The following is a 10,401-nucleotide window of genomic DNA, read 5'->3' as shown; positions in this document are numbered from 1 at the left end:
GTCTGCATGTTAGCTAACAGTTGTGTCTTCCTTTCACAGTAAACACACCTTAAGCGTGTGTTTAGGTAGAATAGCTTAAATACCTACAAAATGTAATTGATCTGGAACGTTATACCATTCTATTTATTTCCGCCAAGTAGCGTACGTTTTAGTTTGTCAGTTTTAGCTGTTGTTTAAAAAAATAATACTTTCAGCTGGATAAGAGCGTCTGCTAAATGACTTAAATGTAATGTAAATGTAATGTGTTTGAATCTGTTGTGTAGTGTTGGGGCAAAAACCAAAGACAACAGAGCTAAAACAAACAGACAAACTAAAACGTACACTACTTGACGGAAATAGAATTGTATAACATTCCAGATCAATTACATTGTGTACGTATTTCAACTATTCTACCTAACGCAGTGAGGAATCTGGGAATGTGCATGCGTTTAAATGAAAACAATAGCATATGGTTATTTCCGGGAAGCAGGAACAGTCTTTCCGGTCTATGACACGTCCAAAGATGGCAGTGCAAATATCTAAGAAGCGGAAGGTTCGTACCGATGTATCTTTAATTTTAGAGATTTCAGTTCACATATAGAAAACACCCTTATAGTTAAGAAGTTAGTTACTGCGGTAACATGTCCTGTGATTAGATGTACAATTTTCCGAAGTTTTAAATTTTTCTAAAGCTACGGCTGGTGTCCTAGCATGCTAGGCAGCACGCGCACATGATCCCATACTGTAGTGTTTAAATCTATTCTTCATTGACCAGTGTAGTTTTCTAAAGATGTTAACTAGTTACTTTGCTAACCCACTGGTACCTTTTCTTATCTACAGCTTCAAAATGTAAATCAATCCCTCGGTTCGACCAGGAGTTAAACTGTATTTTCTAATGTGATCGAAGTGTACGTTACATTCCAATCTTTACTTTGGTTAGACATGTCCTTGGTAAGTCTACTGATTGTTGCAATGAGCAGCCAGGATGCTGTATTTCAAACGGGGCTATGCTAAATTAATTGCTGATTACCTCACTCACACTCCACCTGTCTTCATATTTTTACAGTTTGTCGCCGATGGCATCTTCAAAGCTGAACTGAACGAGTTCCTCACCAGAGAGCTCGCTGAGGATGGCTACTCCGGTGTGGAGGTTCGTGTCACCCCAACTAGGACCGAAATCATCATCCTGGCTACCAGGTGAGTCCAAAACCACAGGACGAGTGGTGTACTGGCACAGTCTACTCCAAATCAATGCCTGTCAGATGTTTTGACCTCAAAAGTAGTCTGTCAAGATGAATCCACACTTAATTGTGCATGTCCTGCTACATGCCTGAACCCCCCCCAAAAAAGAGCTCTGGAATATACATGGTGCATATCTGTTCCCTTAGATTTTTAGAAAGTTGTCTCTGATAATGAACACTGCTGTTGAGAGCCAGTGAATTGACTCAAACTGTTGAGGTGCCAACAGACCAAATACTCTTTCTCCAGGACACAAAACGTTCTTGGTGAGAAGGGGCGTCGTATCCGTGAGCTGACTGCAGTGGTGCAGAAGAGGTTTGGCTTCCCAGAGGGCAGTGTTGAGGTAAGGGAGGCTTGGTTTCAGACACCCATTGTCATGTTATGGGCATTATAGGTCTCTACATTTTTGTTTTCATTGCTTCAGGATCATATTTTAGGGGTGGTGGATGACTATTAAGTTAATATTAGCTTGTGGCTCATTCCTTGTCAAATACTACCAGAAATTCTATCATTGTCATCTGGTCCCCTAAACACTTTCTACTCTGTGAAAGTTTGCAACATACTGTGAGTGTGGTTATATAACTGGCCTTGTCTGTTTTTTTTTGCCATCAGCTGTATGCTGAGAAGGTTGCTACTCGTGGTCTGTGCGCCATCGCCCAGGCAGAGTCCCTGCGCTACAAGCTTCTTGGGGGTCTGGCAGTCCGCAGGTGAGGATTTTTGCCCTGTGTTTTCTCGTACTAACTATGGTTAGTACTTAATTAAAGGTTTGTATTAGTTACTTTTTTATTTAACTAAGCAAGTCAGTTGAGAACAGATTTATTATTTACAATGACGACCTACCAAAAGGCCTCCAGCGGGGACGGCTGGGATTAAAAATAAATTAAATTAAAAAAAAAATAGGACAAAACACACATCATGAAGAGACAACACTACATAAAGAGAGACCTAAGACGACTACATAGCATAGCAGCAACACATGGTACAAACATTGGGCACAGACAACGGCACAAGGACAAGAAGGTAAAGACAATAATGCATCATGCAAAGTAGCCACAACTGTCAGTTAGTGTTAATGATTGAGTATTTTTCTCTCTCCAGCTTTAAAGCAATTTTCCTGCAATTCTAAACATTTTGCCAGGGAGCTAAGAGAAAATGTTGCAATTCTATGCATTTTTCTACGGCTAATGCTGTGTTCTTTTGATCAAACATAATTAACAAAATCAATACCGCTAAATTAACTGTTTTTGGAATGTTCAATTCTCCCTGACTAGTTTTGTATTTTGTTGATTGTTCGTTTTCAAAGTTTATATATATATTTTTAAATGGTCCATTTCTTTCCTACATGCTCAGTCTAGTTTTAGGGGTTTTAAGTTTACACTGAAAGTGTTTTTCATCGTGAGAAGTTGTTCATTTTTTTAAAATCTCTTCTTTTTTTTACTCTGCTCTAAATTTGGAGATGCAACTATACTGGCCCTCCCAAATATTTCAATGGCAAAAAATCTCTGCTATATATTTTTTAAATGCAACTATTTAGCGGGTAAAATGTATAAGCACTGGCAACATTTCAAACTCTAAGATGTTTGTGGAGTATGTCAAGTGCTGTCAAAATGTTACCTTTTGTTTCCAGTTGTGTACTGTAAGCTTTTTTGCTTTAAGCCCCTTTTCACTTTTTAAAACGTAAATGAATATTTGTCATGAGTACTTGAACGGACTTTCTTAATACCCATCCTGTCAAACCTTCAAAAGATAGTGAAGTGATGCAGTGGTATGGCATACCTCTTGTGACTTCAGTTATTCTTTTAGGTGTTAGTTGAAACTGCGCTCAAACACTGGGATCTTCCAATCTCATCTTTTACAATATTTCACACACTACTCTAAAGGGTGGGATGAATAGAGTTTAGGAGATCAAGACTGCGACTATCTGTTGTATATTATTTTTTATGCCATTGTCTGGCAGAGTTGAAGACCTGGGACTTGTAAGAATATATGGTGTTTTAATTCTGCTTGTTTTGGTGTTGCAGAGCCTGCTATGGTGTCCTGCGCTTCATCATGGAGAGCGGATCCAGGGGTTGCGAGGTGGTGGTCTCTGGAAAGCTCAGGGGTCAGAGGGCCAAATCTATGAAGTTCGTGGATGGCCTCATGATCCACAGCGGAGACCCCGTTAACTACTACGTCGATACTGCTGTCCGCCATGTGCTGCTCCGTCAAGGTGAGGTCACCCTGGGGTTTTATGCCTGATTCACACTATAGGCCCAAGCTGTCTGGACTGGCCTCTTTACGCATCCACCATGGTTGCTGTCCATTCCAGCAGTTCCAGTGTCCCAATGATCTCTTATTTGTCCCAAAGTGTGTAATGCTTGCCTGTTTACTTCCCTTCACTGATATGAAGGGAAATTACTACTAGAAGACATGGTGGAAACTCCCTCTTCAGTTTTTTTTTTTTTTTTAAGTAGGCAATGAATGAACACTTCAAGAGAAAGGCGATATTATTGGGATGCACACTTTGAGACGAAATGACCCAAGCTATCCTCATATGGTTCGGATCGGCCCTATAGTGTGGATCGGCATTAGATGGGCCAGGTCAAGACTAGTGTTGCACAGTATACCGGTACCACAGTAGTAGCACGATACCAAAATTTTAGAATACCGTAGTACCGTTTCATGATACTACCACATTTTTCAGCCCTACCGATTTAAAGAACCTGCTGGCGTCGGTTATAAACATCTTATGAGGTCTGTTTCGTTTAAGCAACAGGTTCTAAATCAAATGTATTTATATAGCCCTTCATACATCAGCTGATATCTCAGAATCAAATCAAATTTATTTATATAGCCCTTCGTACATCAGCTGATATCTCAAAGTGCTGTACAGAAACTCAGCCTAAAACCCCAAACAGCAAGCAATGCAGGTGTAGAAGCACGGTGCCTAGGAAAAACTCCCTAGAAAGGCCAAAACCTAGGAAGAAACCTAGAGAGGAACCAGGCTGTGTGGGGTGGCCAGTCCTCTTCTGGCTGTGCCGGGTAGAGATTATAACAGAACATGGCCAAGATGTTCAAATGTTCATAAATGACCAGCATGGTTAAATAATAATAATAATAAGGCAGAACAGTTGAAACTGGAGCAGCAGCACGGCCAGGTGGACTGGGGACAGCAAGGAGTCATCATGTCAGGTAGTCCTGGGGCATGGTCCTAGGGCTCAGGTCCTCCGGGAGAGAAGGAAAGAATTAGATTCACACAGAACACCGAATAGGACAGGAGAAGTACTCCAGATATAACAAACTGACCCTAGCCCCCCGACACAAACTACTGCAGCATAAATACTGGAGGCTGAGACAGGGGGGGTCAGGAGACACTGGCCCCATCCGATGATACCCCCGGCCAGGGCCAAACAGGAAGAATATAACCACACCCACTTTGCCAAAGCACAGCCCCCACACCACTAGAGGGATATCTTCAACCACCAACTTACCATCCTGAGACAAGGCCGAGTATAGCCCACAAAGATCTTCGCCACGGCACAACCCAAGGCGGGGTGCCAACCCAGACAGGAAGATCACGTCAGTGGCTCAACCCACTCAAGTGACGCACCCCTCCTAGGGATGGCATGAAAGAGCACCAGTAAGCCAGTGACTCAGCCCCTGAGTTAGAGGCAGAGAATCCCAGTGGAAAGAGGGGAACCGGACAGGCAGAGACAGCAAGGGCGGTTTGTTGCTCCAGAGCCTTTCCGTTCACTTTCACACTCCTGGGCCAGACTACACTCAATCATATGACCCACTGAAGAGATGAGTCTTCAGTAAAGACTTAAAGGTTGAGACCGAGTCTGTCTCTCAATTGGGTAGGCAGACCATTCCATAAAAATGGAGCTCTATAGGATAAAGCCCTGCCTCCGGCTGTTTGCTTAGAAAAGGGACAATTAGGAGGCCTACGTCTTGTGGCCGTAGTGTAGGTATGTACAGCAGGACCAAATCAGAAAGATGGGTAGGAGCAAGCCCATGGCTCTAGTCTCTTGTATGTTCATGTGCAATAATATCCACATCACTTTCATGCGCATATCACGTGTGGCGGCTGTAATCAGCCAGCCACATCCTCTACCAGCCCAACTCACCTGCTGCCCTCTGTCTGCTCTTCATGATCATCTATTCCTCCATCAGTTTTTAAAATATAATTTTGCCTTGATGGCAAATTGGGATGCAGACCCTGAGTCTTGATTTGTTACATTGGAGCAGCAGGCAGAGCAAGCAATGTTGACACATTGTATAAATTCATCACCTGTTATAACCAAGAGCACAGGCCAGTCTGAATAGATTTTATAATTTCACTGTCATGCAGCCTCTGAGTACCAGAGAGGGCATAGAAAATGGCTTGTCTCTAGCCAAAAAGGTTAAAAAACATGACCCTTTATTACAGGAGATGCCTTTAATTCTTTCCATTGTGATTCGCGTGATATTTAATTTCACAAACCATGTAGCAGGCAGTTTTAAACTAATCCTGGGTCGCAAATTATTAGTTTGATAACAACCAACGTTCAGTCATTCTTTGTCCTCCAAACATGACGAGTTGAGTTTTTACCAAAAGGTTCTATTTTGGTTTCATCTGACCATATGACATTCTCCCTTCTTCTTCTGGATCATCCAAATGCTCTCTAGCAAACTTCCGACGGGCCTGGACATGTACTGGCTTAAGCAGGGGGACACGTCTGGCACTGCAGGATTTGAGTCCCTGGCGGCGTAGTGTGTTACTGATGGTAGGCTTTGTTACCTTGGTCCCAGCAGGTCATTCACTAGGTCCCCCCGTGTGGTTCTGGGATTTTTGCTCACCGTTCTTGTGATCATTTTGACCCCACGGGGTGAGCTCTTGCGTGGAGCCCCAGATCAAGGGAGATTATCAGTGGTCTTGTATGTCTTCCATTTCCTAATAATTGCTCCCACATTTGATTTCTTCAAACCAAGCTGCTTACCTATTGCACATTCAGTCTTCCCAGCCTGGTGCAGGTCTACAATTTTGTTTCTGGTGTCCTTTGACAGCTCTTTGGTCTTGGCCATAGTGGAGTTTGGAGTGTGACTGTTTGAGGTTGTGGACAGGTGTCTTTTATACTGATAACAAGTTCAAACAGGTGCCATTAATACAGGTAACACGTGGAGGACATAGGAGCCTCTTAAAGGAGAGAGGAGAGGAGCCTGTAATTTTCATCATAGGTACACTTCAATGACGACAGACAAAATGATCCAGAAAATCACATTGTAGGATTTTTAATTTATTTATTTGCAAATTATGGTGGAAAATAAGTATTTGGTCACCTACAAACAAGCAAGATTTCTGGTTCTCACAGACCTGTAACTTCTTTAAGAGGCTCCTCTGTCCTCGCTCATCCCATCCACTCAGCCAGGCAGGTACAGAACTGACTGTACCTTTCTGGCAACGTCACATCGATAGCTAAAATGCTCGGCAAATGTATATTTAAACCTACCTTTTGTGGGTATGGAACATTTCTGGGATCTCTAATTTCAGCTCTGAAAACATTGGACCAACACTTTACACGTTGCGTCTTATATTTTTGTTCCGTGTGGTTTATCCACCTTTTACCACCCCATACATCACTGGACCCAATCACCCCACACTTCTGCTGTTCTGGTGGCCGTTCGCATGCCATTTTCCCCTCACACAAGCCACCCGCTCTTTCCCAACGAGCAGCACTAAAGCTGCAGTCGGACGCAAGATGTTTTTCTGTAACTATTCATTAGTAGATTCCCAAATACCCAATAAAAACAGTCATTCAGCAGTAATTGTGAATAGGACATGTGTTCACCAGTAGGCATGTCTCAACTCTGCTCCTCACTACTACAAATTACAAAATCATTAGTACTGACTTAACACTCATATGTAGTGAAACATCGTATTATTTGGTAGAACTTGTGAGGTAGTGATGAATACTGTTTTTCCCCCATGAGGTTGTGGCAATATATTGCCACCTGGTGGCAACTAGAAACAATTGCATAATATTAACTGTTACAAATTGATGGTCCTTGAAACTAGATATTAGTACTTGAAAGTCCTTACTTGACTTGCCACTGTCTGTAGGAATCCTGAAACGGGAACACGCGTCTGTGGGGGGTGAACAGGACACTAGGCTGCTGATTTTCCCCTATGGTATCGCAATACTGCTTGGTATCGTGATAATTGGCCTGGTATCCTTAGTACAAGGTTTGTATAGTGACAACACTAATCAAGACGAATTGTCATCTTATGGAAAAGGACCAGAAATGATAAGTGGTGAAAATGGTGTCAAATATTTGAGGTGCAATCTGTTCTGCCTGTCCAAAGGTGTGCTGGGGATCAAGGTGAAGATCATGCTGCCCTGGGATCCCAGCGGTAAGATCGGCCCCAAGAAGCCTCTCCCCGACCACGTGAGCATCGTGGAACCTAAGGACGAGCAGGTCCCTTCAACCCCCATCTCAGAGCAGAAGGGAGCCAAGCCGGAGGCCGCTGCCGTCGCACCTGTGACACCCGTCCCTACAGCATAACCATGAGGGAGCCCCAAACCAGAGTCACAATTTTCCCAGTGTAAGGCAGGTTTAGCAAAGTGTTAAAGGCAGGATGAGTTCCAGTACAGCTTGCACAGTGCTGCCTTGTCGGTCCCCCTGAACACAGAAACCCTGTTTCCTACTATCTCGGTCTGTCTGCATCCCACAGCTGGCAGGGACGCTTGGTTTCAGACACCACGTCGCCCGTTGACAAATCTATGCATTTTGTTAGCATAGCCTAAAGGGAGTGCTAAAAAGGTTAAGGTAGCAAAGTGTCTGATCTAATTTTCCCTATTAAAAATAATTTAACAGGTCATCATGAGTCATCTGGAAGTTCTCCAAATACCTTTTTCAATTGTTGATAAAAATAATTTTAAAAAGTGTCTAAATGTTTTCTTTGAAATTATTTGACCATTTCCTTTCACCATGGGATGTTACACAATGCTTGCTTTAAAACGGAGCCTTTGCCTTTTAAAGTCACTTTGGGTATCTTGATACCCACCCCAGAGCATCTAGAATGTAGTTGCAACCTATTGCCAAACTTACTTTTACTTAATTTGTCATAATGGTGGTTAAAGTTAGCAATTTACAAGTGGCTGTGTGAATTACAATTGCATGAGTAATGTAAAAAAAAAAAAAAGTGTCTGGAACATTTTGTATGACAAAGTATGGACAACTGCTAATGCCAAAATCATGGGTATTATTATGGAGTTGGTCCACCCTTTTGCTGCTACAACAGCTGTCACTCTTCTGGGAAGGCTTTCCACTAGATGTTGGAACATTGCTGTGGGGACTTGCTTCCATTCAGCCACAAGAGCATTAGTGAGGTCTGGCACTGATGTTGGTCGATTAGGCCTTTCTCGCGGTCGGCGTTCCAATTCATCCCAAATGTGTTCGATGGGGTTGAGTTCAGGGCTCTGTGCAGGCCAGTCAAGTTCTTCCACACTGATCTCAAACCATTTCTGTATGGACCTCGCTTTGTGCATGGGAGCTGTGTCATGCTGTAACAGGAAAGGGCCTTCCCCAAACTGTTGCCAAGAAGTTGTAAGCACAGAACCATCTAGTATGTATGAATGTATACTGTAGCATTAAGATTTCCCTTCACTAGAAGTAAGGGGCCTAGCCTGAACCATGAAAAAACAGCCCCAGGCCATTATGCCTCCGATCAGGTAGCATTCTCATGGCATCAACCAAACCTAGATTGGTCCGTTGGGACTGCCGGATGGTGAAGCGTGACTCATCACTCCAGAGAACTCGTTTCCAGAGTCCAATGGAGGCGAACTTTAACACTCCAGCCGAAGCTTGGCATTGTGATCTTAGGCTTGTGTGCGGCTGCTCTCCCATGGAAGCTCCCGACGAACAGTTCTTGTGCTGCCGTTGCTTCCAGAGGCAGTTTCGAACTCGGTAGTGAGTGTTGCAACTGAGGACAGATGATGTTTATGCATTTCAGCACTCGGCGTTTCAGTTCCTATACATTTCCACTTCACAATAGCAGCACTTACAGTTGAAGGGGGCAGGGCAGATATTTGACAAACTGACTTGATGGAAAGGTGGCATCCTATGACTGCCATATTGAATGTCACTAAGCTGTTCAGTATGGCCATTCTACTGCCAGTGTTTTTCTAGAGTCCGTGGTTGTGCTGGATTTTATACACCTGTCAGCAACGGGTGTGGCTGAAGTGGCCAAATCCACACATTTTGAAGGTATGTCCACATACTTTTGTTACATCACCTGTATTTACCATCACTCATTGCATTCGAAAAATCAAGCTAATTGACTTCTAAATCATTAGCTAAATCATGTTTTAGTTGGGTGAAAGACAGCTTTGCATGGTGGTTAAGCTTTGAATCTATAATTCTATAGTTTTCCCAAAATGATATTTTTGCTGTGGAGACTCATCCAACGGACAAATAAGTTTAAAAAATACTTCGTTTTTTGGGATATCTGTACTTCACTGTTTATTTGACAACTTATACTTCATCACATTCCTAAAGAAATTAATGTACTTTTTGCTCCATACATTTTCCCTGACACCCAAAAGTACTCGTTGAATTTTGAATGCTTAGCTGGTCAGGAAAATTGCCTAAATCACACATTTATCAAGATAACATCCCAACTGCCCCTGATCTCACTAAAGACATACTTTGTTTTTCAATTATTCCTGAGTGTTGGAGCATGCCCCTGGCTATCTGTAAAAAAAAGGTGCCATCTGGTGTGCTTTTTATAAGGAATTTGAAATTATACGTTTACTTTTGATACATAAGTATATTTAAAAGCAAATACTTTTAAACTAACTCAAGTAGTATTTTACTGGGTGACTTTCAATTTGAGCCATTTTCTATGGTGCTCCGGTACTTTTATCCCCACTGATTGTTCGTGGCGTTATAAGTGGATGAATTGATACACTGCCTGCCTATTGACAAGTGTATCACATTGTAGAAGTTATTCAAGCTACAAAATGGCAGCTGCGTCCGAGCCACTGTATGGCAGACTTACCATGTATTTCTTTGGGGCTAAATTGTCTAACTATGGAAGAATGTGAAACTGTTAACACCTTCATCAGTGCCTAAATTATCACTGAAGGATCATTCCCCGCGCATACTCTACATTAGTAATTTTACTTTTTACCGCAAAGACCTCTGGGCTGCTATTTTCTTTTT

General features: G+C 42.6%; 1 protein-coding gene across 1 annotated transcript; it reads left to right on the top strand.

Moving 5' to 3' along the window:
• The first annotated feature begins 466 nt into the window (after window positions 1–466).
• LOC135548899 (small ribosomal subunit protein uS3-like) lies at window positions 467–8,123 on the top strand. The gene is made up of 6 exons (XM_064978974.1): window positions 467–532; window positions 1,046–1,176; window positions 1,468–1,561; window positions 1,831–1,925; window positions 3,240–3,427; window positions 7,541–8,123. The coding sequence occupies exons 1-6, from the start codon at window positions 488–490 to the stop codon at window positions 7,738–7,740; spliced, it is 753 nt and encodes a 250-aa protein (XP_064835046.1). The 5' UTR covers window positions 467–487; the 3' UTR covers window positions 7,741–8,123.
• Window positions 8,124–10,401: the final 2,278 nt, after the last annotated feature.

The sequence above is a fragment of the Oncorhynchus masou genome, chromosome 11, assembly GCF_036934945.1.
Source record: "Oncorhynchus masou masou isolate Uvic2021 chromosome 11, UVic_Omas_1.1, whole genome shotgun sequence".
In the NCBI taxonomy this organism is placed as follows: Eukaryota; Metazoa; Chordata; class Actinopteri; order Salmoniformes; family Salmonidae; genus Oncorhynchus; species Oncorhynchus masou.
The sequence above is the reverse complement of the archived record's forward strand: the minus strand, read 5'-3'. Positions and strand labels throughout refer to the sequence as shown.

Bases quoted from the DNA above. Each gene is read 5' to 3' on its own strand.
- LOC135548899 (XM_064978974.1), top strand. From the start codon at position 488: ATGACACGTCCAAAGATGGCAGTGCAAATATCTAAGAAGCGGAAG. The intron at 1,562-1,830 runs GTAAGGGAGGCT...TTTTGCCATCAG, and splicing joins TCCCAGAGGGCAGTGTTGAG to CTGTATGCTGAGAAGGTTGC. The intron at 1,926-3,239 runs GTGAGGATTTTT...TTGGTGTTGCAG, and splicing joins GGGGGTCTGGCAGTCCGCAG to AGCCTGCTATGGTGTCCTGC.